Below are 20,561 nucleotides of genomic sequence, written 5' to 3' on the forward strand. Positions count from 1 at the left end.
TTATTGCCTGTAGAGAGCTTGAAAGATTTGAATAGACAGTGAATGTACAGAAACGTTAGAGAGCTCTTTGTCGAAACGTTCCCTTTAACACTGCTCTTACTTAACTTAAAAGTTGCATTTTCTTATCTTGTTCCAAGATAAGGCTACTATTTAGGAAAGTTTTGCAGCATTTCTATGAAATAGGTAGAAATCAAAATATACTGGCTAATCTGAAATGGAAAGTAACTTTCCTGGGGCAATGAATCCAATGGATGGTAAAATCATAATTGGAAGCAATAGAGACATCTGCCTAAATCTCTAGGCTACAATGAAATACCTTTGTCCCCAAATGCCTTTCTAAATCAATTTCTTCATCTATAACACTGAGGATTACATTACATAGCAAGGATTATGTTGTGTTTATGTCTCTGTTACCTCATATGAACATGCCAACTAATACAGGTGTGTGATCAGGTAAGTTTGGGGAATGGTTTCCTGGAGCAGTTTACTCTGAAAAGGTTTTGACAAAGCAAGTGTCAGTCACTACAATTATAGTATTAATGTAAAGCTGATTAGGAGGATAAATTGAAGTTTTCTAATACATTTGGGTGCATTTATATTGATCCTTTGATGTAGCTGGGCATCACAAGGTCATCTCTGCAGGAATTAACACAGACACCCAGAAGAGGATTTTATTTGTAGCTTCTTGCACTGTGGTAACTATAGTTACTGTGCTGTTTCTGTAATTTGCAAACAGTACAGTCTTTTTCAAAAGAAAAGATTATGTCAACAATGGAAAGCTTCATCTCTTTCTCTTACCCTGATGGCTTAACACAAGGAAGTTTTTTGGGGTTTTTTCTTGGCTTATTTTGGGTTTGAAATGTTTTTCTTTATTTTTGCCTGTGCTCCCTATTTGCTTTAGAATATTCTTTCCTGTCTACTCTTCTTCCCTATGTACCAATGTCTTCACATCCCTGTTTTCTTTATCCTTCCCCAAATGTTTTCCTCATTCTGTGTTTCTATTTTCTTTCCATCAACAGTTAATTTGAGTCTCCAGTAAAGTCTCCCTTCCTTACCCATTCCTCGTACTCAGTGATGTTTGCTCAGTCTCTAATCTCTCGTAGCTGTCTGCGCTTCCTCTATAGTGGTTTTCTATTACACTACTTCTAAGATCACTCTCATAGCCCTCTCACTCCCCTATGACTTTTTTTTCCAGGTTCTACTGTCTTTGAGTCCTTCCATCCTATCCTAAACAGAGGGAATAGTTTCTATTCCCTGTTTCCAGTTTCATACTCCTCACCTGACATCATTGTTTCTATGGCTTTTCTCCCTTCTTTTGATTATCTTAAGGCTGTCATACTTTCTCTTCCCTGCTCTTCCTCCCTGTCTCTTCTGGCCCTCCATTCAAAATACTATTTCAAAATATTGTGTATGTCACACTTTTCTCTGCATGGCTGCCATCTCCTGTCAGTTCTGGCTATGTATTGTGTGCTTTCACAATTGGCACATGTGGCAAATGAGGTATTTTGAAGAGATTACTGCAATTCAGTTCTGAGTCCAGGCACTGGAAAGACAGCACAGCTCCTTCAGTAGATAAGAGAGTGGAGCTAGATGTGACAGTTTGATTTAATGGTATGAACATGAACACATCTCATGAACACATCCCTGTGTTAACAGTGGATTTCTCTGTCCTGAACAGTTTAATTCATGTGTCAATATTAAAGAATTTCCTAGGCCACCAACTTTACTCCAATCCTGCAAAATTTCAAACAGATTTGAGCTTTGTTCATGCTGAAACACTGCAATTGTCTGCCCTTGCACTTCCCATCCATGATTTGCACTTCTGGGTGTCTGCTTTTTCTTCAGGCTTTTGAACCTGAAGTTGACAGATTTCTAACGAGACCAACTTTTACACTCTTAGGTCTGACAACCAATTTTTTTTCTTGCAGTCAGTAACTAAAGAAATTCAAGGAATGTTGAACCCTCGGTGAAGCATCACAATCCAATTTTAAAAGAAATGACAATCTGATGGCAGGGTATCCTTGCATTTTGTAGTAAAGACTACAATGTAGCAACATGTACATCAAACTCTGCACTGATCAGCCAGCCTCAGCCTGTGCATTTTCCTGCCTTATGGCAGCAGCAATCTTTGACATACTTAAATACAATATGCCTAATTCTGAATAAAGGTATTGAAAGAGTAATTCTGTTTCTCTCCTTTGAGTAAGGTATTTCCCCAGTGAGAGATCAGTGGAGCTTCCATAAAGAGAAATGCAAGTGTGTGTGTGGGCTAAGCTAAAGATTCCCTTTTATCAGTTCATAAAGACAACATATTCTAACACATCTAGCAAAAAGCTGGAATGTTCACACAAAGGCTTGGGAACACTGTCATCACTGGGTGGAATTAGGCACAAACTGCAGTTGGGGAAACAGTTGCTTGGGCTTTGTGTCCTTGAAATATATTTAACACAACCTGCCACTGAAAAAAACTGGATTTCAGTTATCCTAACAAGGGAGAGTTTTCTCAGCTGAAGGGAGCTTCAAAAGGTGAAGCATTTCTCTGCTGCTCATGACTGCCTGAACTGTTCTTCCCTGAAGCTGCTGCCAGCTGAAGTTCCTGTTTTAACAGATCTGTGAACAATATTATGAGAAGAAAGGTCAGATAAGCACTGATACATTTTTCTAGTGGGCTTGAATGTATCAGTAATCGCTATGAGATTGTAACCTGATGAGCTAGACTTTGTGCAGCTGCCAGATACAGGAAAGTTTCCTCTGTTCAACTTTAGTTTCATTTAATTCTTCTCTCTAGTTTCTAATAAAATCAACACTGCTTTCTTTAACATAATCTTGTTTCACCAATTGTTACAGAAGCAGGCTGCTCCAATGCTATGTAAATGAACTTCTGACCTCTGCAGGTGATAGGAGGGAGGTAAAAGATACTTGGCCTGTAGCACTTTGCAGCAGATACGAAGCCAGAGTATCTCCAAGATGCTGGTGAAAGTTAGTACACAAAGCAAGTCAAAAAAGGGAGGGATATGTCAGCCACAGGACCAAATACTGACGGGTGTCAAGAAGAATTCTCTTTTACAGTGTCAATGTTCTTGGTTTTCTTTGTAAAAACATTTGCCCTCTGCTGTCCTACAAACAGCAATATTAGAAACACATTTTCAAATGATATAAAGAATCACAGCCAGAGGTGGTTATTCAATAAAATGTATTTCACTTAATCTGGACACATGAAATCAGGACAGATGCTTTATTGAAAAAGCTTCTAGAGAATCAATTCACGATAGTGCATAGAAAAATCTGGAACTTCATTAGGACAGTAATCACAAGTTTTCCTTAATGAGGTGTATTTGGCCACTGCCATGGATTTACATGGTGTTTAACCAGGTGTTAAACGTGTGAAAAATTAAACTTCCATCTTTCCACAGAAACATTGCCAAACAAAGATTAAAGAAGCACAATAAATGAAGTTCAAGATTATTATTCCTGTTTCCTTTAGCACTTTACTTCATTCTGAGCCCACTGCTCCCTTTTGTGTGTGTTTCAGTGTCAGGTCCGGGAAACACTATGGATTTTCATTTGTATATGGGAATGTCAACATTATAAAAAAAGATCATTTCCTGAATAAGCTAGAGACCTGGAGGGCAGCAGGCTTCCAGATCTTGGAAAGCACACGTGTCATTCCATTTATATTACTTTAGCTTTAATGTCCCAGTTTCAAACCTCAAATCGCTCTGGAGTCCAGAACTTGGAGGCCTGAATTGTCCAGAATTACTGAAACACCATTGAAACAGCTTTTTTTCTAGTAGTAGATGTTTTGGCATGAGGACTGGGAGCACAGTTTTATGTGAAGGAAATTCAGCCCCTGAATTCCTCCCCGGTAACCAAAGGACATGGACACATTTATTTCCTTCCATGGGAATTCCACCAGAAACTGCAGACAGTGCTAGTCAGAGAAGTTCAAGGCCTTCCAAAATTTTAAGCAAAATTTCCCCAAACCATGAGGTTTTAAAAGTATTGCTTGATATTTATATTCAGAGATCCTATCTACAAAAGAAAGGTACTCTTTCTGTACAGCTTGAGAAGTGAATTTAAAGCAATACAAAAAAAACCTATGCTTTCTGAGCAAATATTTTTTTCTAATTTCTAATGTATTATTTGATTTATTTTGAGAACAGCTAACCGAAAAGGTTTTCTAAATTTCACTGTCTGTAAGGAAAACTTGGGACAAATATCTTTTGCTTTCAGTCTTGCAAAGGATAGCGTGACAAGTTAAAGCTGTAGTTCTTATATGTCCCAGTGGCAAAAGTGACCAAGGACACCACCGAGTAAGATTTGAGAAAGTAAAGGATTTTTAGATGGGAGATGATTCTTCAGTTTTCTGCTAAAGTGCATAAAGTTACATCTTTTGCTGACTCTATTCAAAACAGCTTCGTTTTAAGGCATTTGGATATCTAAATATAGGGTGTATTTTCCTATGATAGTCCTGGTGTTGTGTGCTCACCCACAGTGAAATCAGCCCTTGGAAACTGTAAGAGACAGCTAGAAATAATCTTTAAGAGACAACACAGTACTGAAGATGTGACCACATTTACTAGTGGGAAATTAGGCTTCCCCTAGGTAGGTGTCTTGCTCAAGACATCAACAGAAGACAGGGACCCAACCTCTACCCCTACCCCATGTAAAGTCAGTTCTGTCCCTATAGCCATCATGGTACACCCACAGAAGAACTTTCCATACACATGATTAGAAAGCCTACTCTCAAGGCCTCCCATCCCTTTTTGCTTTCACAAGTTACATCTTCAGCCCTCAGTTCATCTGTAGAAAACATGACCCTTAATGCCTTTCAAGCTAATACAGAAAGCATTTATATTTGGACTGCAGCATAGCTGCAGAAGTGTCCAACAAAGTGTGCCAGTAGAAATCCAGCATATTTCCTATTTTAACCGTCTGTAATTTGAGTGTTTGTTCTCTCAAGTGCCTTCAAATTATGCCAATTTCTAGAGATTAGAGTCTAGGCTAAGTATTCTCCATGAACAGATATACAGTGGATCTCTGTTTTAGTTGGAATAAGGTATATATTTGAACTGATTGCTCATTGCCTGAAAGAGCTATTCAGCTGGCTATAAAAATTGTGGTTTTGACATGGAATGTTCCTGTGGCATTGTTTTACATAGCAGTGGCTCTATTTGAAATTTTAGGTTTTCTTTGGACACTTCAACTGTGATGTGGTTTGAACTGGAGTACCCAAGGCTCTATGTGACTCCCTACCAAGGGAGAAGTAAAATACTATTGCATGTTTTTGATGCCCAGAGACATCTGCATTACTTTCTATACAGGATCATCTTGCTATGTTACAGGTACACTTCCTCCCTAGTAAGTAATGATGATCAATTAATATTTCTGCTTCAGGAAACAGAATTAAGGAGTCAAGCTTATAAACTTGAACTTAGTCTAAATCACTCACTGGAAAATGTTTCTGTTTACATACAGAGTGGTGACTAAGTTGGTAAAAGTCTCTTATTAATCCAGTGTTTCATATATCGACTTAAATTGGAATCACGGGCATATCCCAAGACCTCCTCAGTTTCTGGCAATGTAGCTAGAAATTAGGTAAGAAAAAAAGCATTGTGGGTGCTGAGTTCCATATACCAACCAAGTGTCCTTTTAACAAGTAAAAGTTCTTGAAAAATGTGTTGGAACCCTGGGTTCAGAGAATTCAGTCTTTCAGTGCTGACAGGCAATGATCCTCAAAAGCACGCTGCATTTGACCTGAGGCCTTGGGAAAGGCTTCCCAAATTATGTGATAGCACTGAGATTGTTGCTGTGTAAATAAAAAATAAGCTTGTTATATCACTGGGTGGAATATGTAGAGATGTAGAAAATTTAGGTTTCTGGGATATAGTAATATACATGTAACAAGATGGAGGATTTTGGGTGTAGGTCAGTTCTTCTTCTTCCTTCTTCTTCACAAGCCTGGGTGATCTGGTATTGGTTCAAAAAACCCGCAGTGAGGAACATGAATGATTAGTTACTGGATTATAGGTAAAAATAAATTCGTTGACATTCCATAATTGGACAGTTAGGGATTTAAAAGACCTTGGAAGGTAGAACTCTGGGGCCATTTCTACCTTGTTAATTCAGAGGCACATTCTGTGCAGCTGCACTATAGATAAGAAATAATAAACATCTGAGTCCAAAGAAAAACTCCACATCTGCTGCGTTTCAATCCAAACTCTGAGTAAAAGAACCAAGAGACAGAGGCAGAGAAAGAAAAGAACAAAACAGAAAATTTAATGAAATGTAGACGAAATGGGGATGTATTACAAAAGGAAGTTTATGCACGTGTGTGTATTACTGCACTCCTCACAATATAATGCTGTCTCCTGACAGAAGAAAGGTAATAGTGAAGTTAGCTATTCATGTACATGAACATGTAGAACTAGAAAAACACTGAGGAAACACACATGACAAAAGGCTCCAGATTTTATTATTTAGTTCTTTTGATAAAGAGATATGTTACTGATTTGGGGAGACTGATGTGGTGCAACTGATGCTGCAGATTAAGTTCACAAGGCACTGAGCACTTTTCAGACTGTCTTATTTACTATTAGTTCTCAACAAAAATTAGCTTCATTTCAGCTAGTGGGGAACCTTAAGTTTATTAGGTTTCATCTCACATATAGTTGGAGCTTTATATTGAAGGAATTTCTGATGTATACTTTTTGATGAGTTCTTACATTTACAATGAATCAGACATTTTTGAATCATGCATGAGCAACAGCTGCAAAAAAGGATGATTTGAGCTTTTCAGAGTACACTGTGAAAAATATGGAACTGCTAAACTCCATTTCTGACTGTTCTTAAATGAATTGAGGCAAAGTTTCTTTTGGAGTTTTGCTTGAGTGAGTGCTATAGGATGTGGCCTAGTTTTGCCTGTCTTCAGTAAAAACAACAGTGCAACTGGTCTGTTCTCTGCCTGTCAAAACACAAATGGTCCCTTGAAACAAAGACCTACAATGTCAACTTCAGTATGCTGTACGAATGAGTATTGACTGTAACTCCGCTTAATCGAGAACATTATAAGAAGAAAACTGCAGAGAGATGGAAAAGAAGAAGAGACTTAGGAATGTAAGTTTTTTAAGTTGTTTAAAAATAGGCTGGATGCTATGTGACTGTTTTTAAAAAGCTGTAACAGTAAAATTGTAAAAACTAAAATAGCTCTACTGTGCAACTTTTGCTTTATTCCGACAGAATGGTGGTGTGTTGAATTTCAAGGCTGACCCTGGAAAGCATCTTAGGTGGCAAAGCAAAGATCAAGGCCAATGTCAATTTTTTTCTCATTTATATCTCTCCAATCCTTTCAGAGTCTGGAGGCAAGATGAAGTCTGACTGGATTTAAAGCATTATATTCCCACATATGTCTCATGAATAAATTTTCTTGGAACTAAGAAGATCATAGAAGAAAAATCCCTTATTCTTTTTGGCTTAGTGTAAAATGTGCATATGTGAAGCGTAACTCTGGCGAGGCTTTTCAAAATCTCTTGTTTCAGACTGGTACTCATGACTGTGGCAGGTATCTCAAACAGTGAAACTGCTATCAGCAAATGACCCTCTTCTCCAAGATCACATGAATGCCATTGTGCTGTGCTGAAAGAAGAAAGTGAGGCTGTATTTCACTTAAGGACAGAATGAATGCCAGAACTGGTTTCATATTTTTCCCCATATTTTCTTTTCCACTCTCAGTCATATCTGTATGGCTGATGGTTAACAGGGTGCTTTGCTTCTATGTGAGGAAGCATTTGTTAGTGCTTGCTCACTATTTTCCATAGCAACACAATGTCTCTGTTTAAGATCCAGTGATGATCCAGTGGAGATGAGCAAACAGAAAAGCCTTTAAGAAGCAGTTTGTAAAAAAAGCTAAATTAAACTTAACTCTTTCAGGTTAACTGTGCAGTCAGTATTTATTCTGGTATGAAAAAACGTCTTGTCAAGGGCCAGAATACCCTCAATCTTTAAGTTCAAGAATGGACACACTGGGTCAGATCCACTGTCTCGAAAGCACAGAAAGCCATCTCTGCCAGCACAGGGTAGTAGATTCCTACAGAAGAACACAAAAGCAGGAAAGGCATGACACAATAAATGCCCTGCTATACCCTTTTCCTCCTTTCCTCCCCAACTTCCTACAAGCTGCAACTGAGGAACTATCTTGATTACAAGAGGTGTCTGTGTTTTTAAATACAGGTGTGTACAAAGCAGTTAGATTACAAATAATTTTATCCTTTATTTACTCTACTAATGACAAGAGACAAATCACAGTCTCTGTGTTTGGTTACAAACTGCACTCATGGAACATGTAAGAAAAAACAGGGACAAATCTGAGACGGGAATCAAGAGACTATTCAAAAGGTCCAAATCATTTACTGAGCCTTTTAAAGCCACAAAAAGTGGCTTTAAAAGTGCATAGCATTAAAACATCTATATTGAAGACCCCATCTAGTTTCCAAAGAATTAGAAGATCAGGTGAATTGTAAATTAAGACTCATGTCAGGCTGCAAAAGATGACTTATCCTAGAAACATACCGAGCACATGGAAAGGCTACAAAAACACGGGTAAGGATACACAGAGCAAAGGGTTTGTGCCCCCACCCATAAACTGAAGTATGTACAGGACTTTGTGCACTCGTCCTGCTCTTGCAGCAGCATTTTGTAGAAACAGTAGCCATTCACAACCTGCATTTCTTTAGAATCCTTTTCCCCACCATAGACATTACTTACTTTATTGGTGATAGCAATAGTTGCTAGGAAATGGAGCCAGCTAAAGAGCACTACCTGCACAGCATTTCCTGCAAAAGATCTGGAATTCAACAGACCATTCACCAGCACTGCCATCTCTCATAACTTTTACTGTAAGACCTTCCACATATGAAGGGCGCTTCCAGCCCTAAATCCTGAAATAATTTCCTCTATTGTATTAACTGCACTTTTACCTTCCTTTCCCTTAGGTTTATGTCCCTCATGACTGCAGAGAAAACCTAGGAAACACATACACTAAAGCATGAGAACTTAACAAATGAAAATAATTACCAAATTTTAGCTCCCATGATTACCAACCCAACCCAGTTTGTGTGACCCTTGCTCAGGCAGGCCTGCCAGCACCTCACGGGGCTATGACAGCCCTGCCTCTCCATCAGTCTGGTCTTTTTCTTCACAGTCTCTCCAGACACGGGCGCTCTCACTACTTAGAAAACAGAAAACATCCTGAAGTAGTCATGTTCTCACTCTTCAATTTAGAAAAATAAAAAATTGCTTTGAAATAACATTTAAAATAAATGTTAGCTAATCTCTGATTGCTCACCATCTGCTCCTGGGTTTATAATGTTCATTTTTCATTTAATAGAGATAGATTTGGATTTCAAGTATGATGGCCTGGTATTTCTCCTTTTAAAAACTATTACAAAACATATGGAGGTGGTTTGCAAATACTAGTGAAACATGCACTGGGAGAGCAGCAGTGCTCTGCTGCAAAGGGCACTAAGTACATTAGGACCCGAGGAAGAGCAAAGACTTCAGTCTGTAAATGACAGACTATCTTTTTCTCTTCTAAACTGGCGTAAGAACTCTATTCTCTCTCATTTCTGGTTTTAGTCAACTTTATTTTCATGTTTTGTTGCACCACTAGACCCACAGTGCTGAATAGTGGCCATTTTACACATGACTTAGAACTACTGTACTGTATCAAAGTATTTATGTAGGATATTATAATTAGGATTTTTCCTCTGCTGCAACAAAATTATGATTATAGACAGTTTTAAATATGCCCAGTGGTTTATGAAAATATCAAATAGGAGAGAATGATAATACAGGTTTTTACCTCAAAAAATTAAGTTCAAGGAAACAATAGACTGACACAAAATAAGTAGCACACAAAAGAGAGTAGGGAGGAAATGAAAAATGCCCAGGAATGTACGTCTTCAATTTATGCATGCAATAGCAACAGAAAAAAGGCAAGAAAACACACAGATTTCCACATTGAAATTTGTGTAAATAATTTCTATTTTCACTAACAAATCTGACAGTCTTTCTGTAATAGCTACATGTATAGCATGGGAAGGTTTTGGAGTAATTTATGTTATACAGCTATGTGTTTCTTGTACTAACTCCTATTCTTTTACCCAGCAGGTCAACATGATAAACATAAGATTAAAAAAAAAACGTCTAAAGTCTGAATCTATTCCTAAAGTTTCTTTACACGTGGCTGGAAACTATCATTAAAACCCAGACCCACTGCCCAAGTCTCTCAGATCCTGTGTGATGTCAGGGCTGCCAGCTTGACCACCCACGAGGCCTGAGCGATGCTCGTGTCGCACGCGTCCACCCGCAGATCTGATGTGTACGTGCACAGGAATTTGGGCTTTTTACCGCGCCATAAAGCACAGCTCCCCAGCGCTGGCACACCTCAGCCAGGCCCTGGGGCTGCACCCACGGATGCAGCGTGGCAGTGGGCTCCTGCGCGGCCCCGCGGCTGGGCTGAGGGGGTGTCCGTGCCACGCAGGACCTAGCGGAGCTCCTGGTGCCATGCAGGACACAGCGGAGCTCCGGAGCCCGCCGGGACAGCCGGGTGCCACAGTGGCACCTGTTGTTCGGCCCCGGGAGCCGTACGGCAGCCGTGCCTCGGCAGCCACGCACCGAGCTGTAGGCACACGGCGCTCAAAAGCAAACGAAGGAAAGGACGGAAATTCAATGGAGTTTGAAACTAAAACCCCAAACCCCACAAGCATTACAGTATTCTTACTGCTGTGCGTGGGGCTGCTCCGGAGCTGCCTCTGCTTCGCCTCGGGAAGGGGCGAGTGCTACAACGGGGCCCTCGCAGCAAGAGTGGGAGCCCTGAGGGCCGCCCTCGACTCTCCCTACCTCGCTGCTTCGCGCAGCCCCGGCTTCTCCAGGCTCCCACCACGCTGCTGCCTTCTGGATCATGACAGCTCCTTCCATTTCAAGGTATTAACATGCATTTTTAACATTCTGATTAAAACCGTAGAGTATGGTTTTAGAAGGTGCAGCAAGCTGATCTACAGCTCGGTGCTGCCAAAGGCGGGGTGTGCGTTCACCTGCCTCCTCCCCCCTCCTCACCAACATCCTGGTGCTGCCAGAGCTCTTCTTATGTGCCAAGTGCATTAGCTAAAATGGCGGGAAAACCCGCCTGAAAAACACACCATGAAAAATTAAATAGTTCTCTGCCATTCTAGTGAATTAAATTAGATCACAGCAGGGCCCAAAGTTGCCGGAGCAGGTGTAAGGAGGTGTGCAGCCAACAACAGGGCAAGTGGGAAGAGGGTGAAGAGATTAAGTCTCCTCTCAGTTTATTGGATTGCAGTCTTTGTTTTATTTTAACTCTGAAACCCTGGGATATCAGCCTGGCATTGTCAGGCCTTTCCTCTCAGTCACTGCTATGTGCCAACCGAGTGCTGCCAGCATTCTGGAACTTGGCTCAAGCATCCATCTCTGTTACTCTCCCTCCTCTCAAGGGCTACCAATAATGAGCTTTCTCCCCTGTAAGACAAAAAAAAAAAAAAGTCACTAGGACAGGAACTACTTTTATAATATTTAGGAACTGATTTTACCATTATGCTACAATGGCTGAAGTGCAGCCTGAGGCTCTTTCATGAATGAAAACTAGAACATGCTACAGTGCCTAGGTGTGCACATCCCCAAGGTTTTGTTCTAAGAAACATCCTTCTGGAAAGGAATGTTAGCTTTCCCCTGTGCAAGGGAACACATTGATACAAATGCCTGTAACTTTTCTAATGTGGAATGTGAATATTTTTCTTAAAAATCACTCAAAAGACCATGAGGGAAACACTGTGCAGGAGAAAGCATTATAACCTGCATATGGATTAATCTAATAAAGTGATCGTATTGGCATAGTATCAGAAAGCTCTTTTGGGTGTGATAAAATTTAGCAGCTAATGCAGCCTATCTTTTTATGCCTTTCCTGGAAAGTTGGAGAGAGCAAATATGTTGCTTTTTAGCTTTGCTCTTATCCTTCTTCCCACCCCACAGACAGAATGGGTTTTATCAGTGCTAAAGGCAGATTGAAGAGTTTCTAGTATAAAAGCACAGGGATAGCAAAATGCAGTGGTTGAAGTTTAAATCAGCAAATTTACAACAGGAAATAAAATACATTTTTAACACTGAGGTATGTAACTACTGGAGCAGTTTACCACAGGCATGGAAAAGTCAGCATGTTTTGCACTCCTTAAATTTCAATTGGTTGTATTTATAAAAAGGTATTTTCTACTGAAGTTTTTGGAGTAACCATGGAAATTGCCAGATAGGTTAGGCAGGAGGTCAGGTCAGGCCAGACCACTATAATCATCTCTTTTTACTACAAACTATCCTCTGTACGTAACAAGCCATAGGCTTATAGCCTTCCAGAAAACCCGTACGTTTTCTAACAAAGTTGACTTGAATGCTGAAGCTGGAGTGTGTGTTCCCTGATTCCACTGAAGAGCAGATGTCCCACGCATCCTGCAGAGAACTGTGAATTTGGAAGAAACTCTACAGTTGAGGCCAAATACATTTAGTTCACCTTACATGACTATGGATTTTGGAGAAGGTAATCAGCCCACAGTAAAGCAAGTGCTATACAGTCATAAATCTTTTGCTTTCCAGTTCCATTTAGTATTGGCCACTTCCAAAAGAGTACTTGGAAAATCTTTTTTTGCCTCTATTGGCAATTCCCTCAAAGAGCAAAGACAGAGATGTCATCGATTTTAATTTCACTAAGCGTATTCATTGTAATTATCCACTGTCAGAGTCAATGTTACCCAAATAAAGAGAATTGAAACCTAAATTAAAAAGACCTGACTAGTGTCAAGTCCTATTACCAGTTGACTTGTATAGCTGCACCTGATATGGGATATTTCATTTTGTGTAATGTCCAGCTAGAAATAAATGTTCAAAGGGAAAATTTGATAGAAGAGAAATAAGAAAAAATAATAAGCTGTAAACATCAACATATAATGTAAAACTAGGCAAGATCACTTAGCAACAGTAATGCAATTAAATCAATATTCTGGCACCAGCACTATGTATTTCAGGACTACAAGTTTTGCAATTTTCCAGACTCTTCCACCGTATAGCTGCCCATTAATTACCTTCATTTGTCAGCTGGCAGTACAAACAGGGTACAAATGTTTAGTCTGCTGCTTGTGTTAATATCTAGGAGCTGCAGTAGACAGAAGGTTTCCAGAACTCTGCTGTATAATCACCCTATGAAATTGCTTAGCTCTGATGTTTGTTAGCACTATTAGCATGTTTTCTTTTTCTTCAAATAAAATAACAGATGAAAATAACTCAAATCAATACTAGCTTGTTTGCATTCTTAACAATACCATTTTAGTGCAGAGCAGTAATTCTGCCTCAATATCAATTTTAGATGTTATAACTTACAAGTTGCATTTTAGCATTCAGTTTTAGGGCCAGAATGATTTACACAGTGGAAGATTTGCATAAGCTGCCTTGTGTTCCCACCTCATGAATAACAGTGTAGGCAGAAATGGAGGTAAAAGCAGGTCCATAAACTGGACTGCTCTGTTGGTCTTCTCAGGCAGTGAAGCAATAGCATATTGAGACAAGAAGCACATTGAATGTTAATGCTGTGCTCCCACCAAGGGAAACAAACTTGATCCTAGGCATTGGCTCCCTCAGTCACTCGGTGGGGCAGAAAGCAAACCAGAGTATAAACATGTATATGCACAAGAGCTTTCCATCAAGCCTGGCATTGCACCAGGCTTCCTCATTGCCATGTAAGCCAGCCAGTGCAATGCATCATGAAAAGTAGAGATAGCATATCATGCCATTCCTTTCCTGAAGTACAGCAGCAGACAGTTCAACATTGAGAGAAGTCCTAGCAAAAGGCATCAGCTAGGACCCTGCTTCTAAACTTCTACTGGCACCTTGTTAGGAGGTACCTTCACCCTGTTTGGTCACTCAGCCAGGACCATAACTCTGTCAGCATTCCGTGGACTAGAGCTTTTCTATGAGCAGCAGCATCAACTGCTCTTAGTGCTACTTCTTATTTTTACCAGCTGGAAGCTGACCAAATAGATACAGGTGAGATTCAGCCCTGCTCCTTAAAAGGCTTTCCCAGAGCATGACTGTGTGACTATTTTGATTTAGACTTGCTTTCTCAGGCTCTTTTTACACTGCAACTGTAAAAAAAGAAAAAAATAAAAAAGTGGAAATTCAATGACCTGGTAACTTTTTCCACATAAGAGCCAGTAGCAGAACTGGCATGTTGACCTAGTTCTTCATGTTGCAGTAGGCTGGTGTAGATGTAACAGGCAGATATGCTAGGTACCTTGATGTTGCAATGTTTTACAAATGTCACCTAGCATCAATAGTTAATTTTTTCAGGACTGGTCTTGAAGTCAGGTTAAATAAAACTATAGGTCTTCACAGAAGAGAGAATGTAAGAGGCCTTTGCTGCCCGTCCATGTGGAAGTACCTACTTCATCTTGTTTGTGACAACTCCTGAAGACAAGCAATAATGCCAGTTTACTTGTCTCTATGCATTAAAGGAAAATGATGAAGATTTCTGTCCTCAGTGTTGTTGCTTCTGGCTCTTGCTGAGGCAGCCGGCAGGTTTATACAGCTGAACTCTCCTCATTTATTTTATACAGATTCTTTTTGTCAATATAAACACAGATCAAGGCTAAAATGTTTTACAAATGAAGCTAAAGACAAAAGAGGGCAGCTGGTCCCCAGAGGGAGGGTTTGAGCCTCCAGGTCAGACAGACGGAGAAATTTCCTCTTTGTGTCTCAAAGGCTGTTGCTATGGAGACCAGTTTTGCTTCAATGAGGCTGTGGGATGGACTGGTTGACATATATGCAATATTTCTGCTACTAAGAAGAAAGAGAAGCACAAGCTGTGAAGCCTTTGTTGGGATAGAGCACAGAAACCCACTTACAAGGCTCTTTTTAACTGCTGTACTTGCTCCTACCAACAAAAGTTGGTAACTTTATTATTTGTCTCCTTCCCTTTGCAGTCAACTTCATTTCAGATGAGAAGGAAAATGTTGCTGTGAATGGCAAGGGATGATACCTTACTACCAGCAGAAATCCAAGGTGAGCACAAGCTTTCCCAGGGACCAGCTCTCTTGATAGGCATAATCCTTCCTTTACAAGCCCAGCAGGTAATCATTCCAAACTTAGTACCATCTGTATATTCTCTATCAGTATGCTTTTACAATGATAGGAGGTAGTCTAAATGAACATGAGCTTGTTTCACCCAGATGGTGCTCCTGTGTTACTGAATAGTTTCAATGGCGCTTTTAAGTAGCAGAAATATTTGGCTTGGTTTAGAGCTTAAAATTTCTATTTTTACATTTAACCTTCCAGCATTCCCAGTCTTGATTTTGTTTTTTCATGTTGACATTTGTATCAATAGATTTGACATTCACATCAGTTGTGTGACGGAGGTTCCAAGACCTCTATTGTCCAATCTATTTTTTCCCTCTGATGATCTTTCTATGAGATAAATTAATCTAGATGAACATTTCCTAAAAAGGAAAATGAGAGGATTTTCCACTGCAGCACTATTGAGAATCAAAAGGTCATTCAAATCTGATATACTTTTAAAAGTTTTACTATTATTACTGTTCTGATTAGAAGTGGACTGTTTCACCAAAATAGTTATATGCAGGAAAGGCTGTTGGGTGGACACCCATATGTAAATGCTGAGATACCTAACACAGCCTCTAGAAAAAGTTCTACTTGAATAAACATGTTCATCTGCACTAAGGAAATTCTGTCAAGCCCTGTAGCAGTAAAACTAGTGTAGATAAGGCTCCCCTAGCAATCTATGGCTCATCTAGGAATAGTAAACAATAAGCCCTTCCCCTGTTCCCTGAACCTAACTTTACAAAACAGTTGTACAATACTGTGGAAGGGCATGCAGGTTTTATCAATAAGTTTCGTTTTCCTACCAGTTGAATTGAGTCTCTCTTCCCCAGTAACAATGATACGTTATTTCCTTCATTTGGCTTTGGTCCTTTAAATTTGGACACACTTTTTCATCTTTAAAATATTCTCTCCATCAGTGATGTAAAGTGGCTTACAATGTACACTTGAATAGTACAGATCTTTCACACTGAAGGAAAGTGTAAGCATGTGAGGTAAGCAGATGGCAAAAGAGGATCAAAGAGCCTTAATCATTCCTTTTCAGTTCTTTTAAGCTCTTTTATTTCACTATAATAGACACATTGATTCTCAGTCTACAGGGAAGTAAAAGTAAAAATGGAATATGGCAAGACCATGTAGAGCCAATGTGTTTCATTTCAATAATTGTCTATTTATAGTTCTTTTAATAGGTATTAACATAACTTATCTAAACAACCAATTAATTCAATAATACAAATATATGTATTTACATTTTACATGTATTTACATATATTCACTGATTCTATTAGAGGAATATAAGCATTATTACCTTTGGATTACATAGGAGGCATAAACTGTTTGGTTCCTTGATGGTCTTTTGCTTTGTACTTTTATGCTTGGAGGGAGGAAAACCTAAATATTAGAGGTGTGCTAAGAAGGGTGTCAAACCGTGAAAAATATGTCAGTTAGTACCAGCTACTATTCCTACTGCTGAGAAGCAGCAGGTTCCAAAGCCGGCAGGTGAGCGAGGGCTCATGACAGCTGGAGAAAAGTAAGGCTTATTTAATGTGGGGCAGCTGGTTTCCTAGGGTTCAGAATTGAAGAAAGAACCCCTGGAAAAACTCTTGAAATGACCTAATGTGCCAGAATTTGCATGTCTTTTTGTAAAATAAAAGGTAATTTTGTTGTTGTTGTTGTTGTTACTTTTTATTTTGAGAGGGAGGTATAATAATGTTCTGCAATACATTGTATTTTTATGGAGCATTGTTTCATAAAATCATCACCTCCTCCATGCTGAGCTAGTAGGAAAGAATGGATTTCATTGTAATGTCACTTAGATCTATCACCAATCAGCTCTGGTTTCTTCTCACGTAATTACTCATCTCATCCTCCACTATTTATATCTTAGAAATACTTGCTTTATTTTTCCCACTCAGAAGGAATGCAACTAGAACAAATTGAAAACAAAAGGAAAAACCCAAAGTTGCTTCAAAATGAGTGAGCATGGAGTTACTCTTCTGAAAACACTATTAGCTCCTGATAAGTTATTAACACTTAAAAAAGAAAATGCCTAAATCATCAGAGATTTAACTGCAGACATTTTGTGCTGAACCTTTTTTTCCTTTTTAAAGGTTTATAGAGAAAACACTGCTTTGTTCACAGTGCATTAATTCTTACTGCCTGTAGAAATTGTTTTGGAAGGTGTCATGTTTTAAATAGGAGTTTCCAGTAATTTTTCTGCATTACTTCTTTGCTTGTGGGACTGAGCTTGTAGTCAGTAATATACAGCAGGGGCTCCAATTCTTTCAAAGTTGATGTGTTTTACATCCTGAGTACATTGTTCAGTTCCTCTAACAGTTTCTCTGGAGAACTTCTGCAATACATGAAGCTGGGGCTTCTCAACGCTCAACCAAAGTGAGTCATTAAGTTGCTTCTCACACATTTAAAGTTCCTAACACCTTCACTATTCATATATCCTAAAGGTGTGGGGAACATTCTTTGCTAACAAAATGGGATTTCAGCTAAGCTGTGGCAATTCTCAGCAGCTGAAGATCTCCTGCTCAGTTGTCACATATTGCTATAATTCACCTTCTCTGTGATAATATTTGCATTATAGCTATTAAAATCCATTGAAAATATGCCATGTACAGAATTTTTGGCTTTACCAAACAGGATGACAAATAGAAGCTGTGATATTATACCTTATGATTAACATCAAAGCCATTTTGGCCCCAGGAAAATCAAAAGTTTTGCTGTTACTGTAAACACCACTGAGTTTTCACCAGATGTTGCAACTACATCTGCTTAGATACATCCAAGACAGGTTTTTTTCTGCCTTTCACAATGGCATGAAAAATGAGAAATTGCCTCAGGAAACAAGAATCTCTCAGAAAATGAGAATCATATCCACACAATATGTTCATAGCCACTATGGCTTTGTCTCTGATATATTTCCATTTCCCCCAGTCCTGAGGAGGACCCTTAGTGATGGCTCAGCTGTATCAGATTCCAGCCTTCCCAGATCTATGGGACCTCACAACACCTTACCAATAAAAGATGAGATGGAAACTGCATAAAAACTCTCTGAGATTTCTTGCCCCCACAGATGTGCAGGAGGATGTAGCTCAGGTTCATCCTTTTACTCCATGAGGATTTACTGGAGGTTTCTGCTCCATAACAGACCTGCAAAGAAGCAATTGCTTTGCTGCTGCAGTATGGGTCATGGTGCAGCAGGATGTGCATCAAGTCAGCATCTGTACTAATAGCTGGTGGATAGCAGCCAGGTCTACAGGGTCTTCCTTTCAAATGGACAGCCCTCCAGCTTTCTAGCAAAGCAAAATCAACCATTGCTTTGAGAACAGCCAGCTGGAAATGAGGGGGACACAAACATGGCCTTGTAGCAAGGAGAGGGAAGTGCTGTGGAAACACATCTAATTCACACAAATACTCAACAACTTTTAGGTTCTTTCAATCATTTCAGTGCTAGTAGGTATCCAAATAATGTCTCCTTATGCCCAAGGCTTGACTTCCCTTTCAGAAGTAGGTCTAATCACAGAAATCTGCAAGTTCAGGAATTCAGGAACAGTTAGGCAGAAATAAAACCACACCAGTGGTATTTATGGTATCCTCTAACTGGTTCACTACATGACTGTCTTGGTTTTGAGACACACTTTCTATTTTGCAACAGAAGTCAGCAGTAGCATCACACTTCCCTGCTTTGCAGTCCGTAGAGGCTTCTCACTTCATGCAGTATATAGGAAATCACTAATGCTAATCAAGGGCCAAGGCTCCAGCAGGCTCTACCAGCGCAAACTGGGAAGTCCAAACACTGGTAAAATCTCTTTTAGGAAATTGCATAGTCATCCGTGTACAGGAAGGATGAACTTAAACTGGAATGTTTGCAGAAAAGAGCTGTAAGGATCATTAGGGAATGAAAGGCCTTTTAAGAGATTGAAATTGTTTAGTCTAGGAAAATTAAGATCAAGAGAGAAAATGAAAGCTGACGACAAACTCACTGGTGAAGAGGGGTAAACACTAGGAGAAAAAGCTATTTAGGGTAAAGACAGCACTGGCGCAAGGGTACAAACTGACCTTTAATGATTTTAGAATGGAAAAACCAGAAAGCTGCTGCAAGAGTGAAATGCTGGAGCTATGACAGCAGCAGTGGAAACAAAGGGTTTAAGATGGGGGTTGACCTTGCTGTGAAAGGGTCTATAACATGGGACTTCAATGCAGTTTTATCTTTTTAAGACCTAGTCTACAAACAAACATACCGAAGTAACTCCAACCACTGCCTCTCCAGCAGTGAGCAGGACCTTCACACAGCAGATGAATTCCGCAAGAACAATGAAGTGAGTCCAGGCTCCCTTGTGAGCAAGAGAAAAATGGACTTGGCTTTACTGCATTTGGAATTTTTTGCTTGTAGGACTCAGGACAAGCTTCAGATCTCACTGCATAAATAACTAAATACAAAACTAATTTGCTTGATTTCCTACAGTAAGCATTGTAGGCACATAGGTTCTGATTTTAATGATCTTTTTGTTATTTCTGCAACTGAGGAGAGAGAGAGTAGGGGGAAAATATGGTTGTGGTTTTCATAACTGTTGTAAAGTGCTCATTTAAAAAATTTTTTTGAGAAACATAGGCAGGTGTCTACCTTTAATGAAGGATTTGTCACCATTTGCTCAGAGCAGTTTCTCCAACGATATGTGTTCTTTGACATCTTAGGAACTTAGGAAAATAATTTCAAAGCTACATTGTTTTGCAGTGCTGTATTAATAAATAACTTGGAAAAAAGGCTTTGCCTTTACATCTGAGCAGGCTCATGGCTGTTCCTAGAATACTCATTCTGTTATTTTACATCCAGAGACTGTATCCTAGACTTCTCTCATGTCTTAGTATTCTCATGCTGTTGATGAAATTCCTTCTAACCCTCTAGTCAGAACAGATAAAAAGGGTCTTTAAAGGTAGTGTCTGTCCTGCCCTGTTACTGATCCAGTAACATGTAAATGGCTGCCACATTTCCATGCAACACAATGAGGCTTTGCTTGGGTGTGTGGCTTTTCTTAAAATGACTGGCTCTTCACAAATCTTAGGCAGACAGAAGCAAATCATTAGAGCCACATCTCTTTATGCTCAGGTTTAGGTTTGCTAGTTTTAAATTCCTTGTTATATTTTGTCTGATCAGAAAGAAGAAACTGTTCATCTGGTACAGTAAGTGATTGTAGGCAGACTGTAAAAATATCAGTTATTCTTTTTCAGTGTATTCAGCTAACGGGTAATCTTACCCAAAGATCTGAACTATTTATTTATAAAACACAATTAAAAAATGATCTCTGGTGTAAAACACTTACTGTAGGGAGGATTTGAGCCAGTTGGATCCAGCAGTGCATAGAGGAGAAGGGGAAAACAAT

The 20,561-nt window shown here is 39.4% G+C and overlaps 1 protein-coding gene and 1 long non-coding RNA gene across 3 annotated transcripts in view; one reads left to right on the forward strand and one right to left on the reverse strand.

Annotated features, from left to right (window-relative positions):
* Nucleotides 1–7,934, forward strand: part of LOC108449685 — a 72,161-nt gene extending 64,227 nt beyond the window's left edge. For both annotated transcript variants that reach the window (XR_001865946.1, XR_001865949.1), the window contains one exon: nt 1,929–7,934. This is a non-coding gene — a long non-coding RNA (uncharacterized LOC108449685). The remainder of the gene's footprint in view (nt 1–1,928) is intronic.
* Nucleotides 1–17,872, reverse strand: part of YIPF4 (Yip1 domain family member 4) — a 95,656-nt gene extending 77,784 nt beyond the window's left edge. Inside the window, exons 1-2 of the mRNA XM_017744996.1 lie at nt 17,850–17,872; nt 10,900–10,970 (exon numbers count right to left, since the gene is read on the reverse strand). Coding sequence (XP_017600485.1) covers nt 10,900–10,970; nt 17,850–17,872 — 94 coding nt within the window. The remainder of the gene's footprint in view (nt 1–10,899; nt 10,971–17,849) is intronic.
* Between the last annotated feature and the right edge of the window lie 2,689 nt (nt 17,873–20,561).

This window comes from Corvus brachyrhynchos, unplaced genomic scaffold (assembly GCF_000691975.1).
Source record: "Corvus brachyrhynchos isolate BGI_N302 unplaced genomic scaffold, ASM69197v1 scaffold70, whole genome shotgun sequence".
Taxonomy (NCBI): domain Eukaryota; kingdom Metazoa; phylum Chordata; class Aves; order Passeriformes; family Corvidae; genus Corvus; species Corvus brachyrhynchos.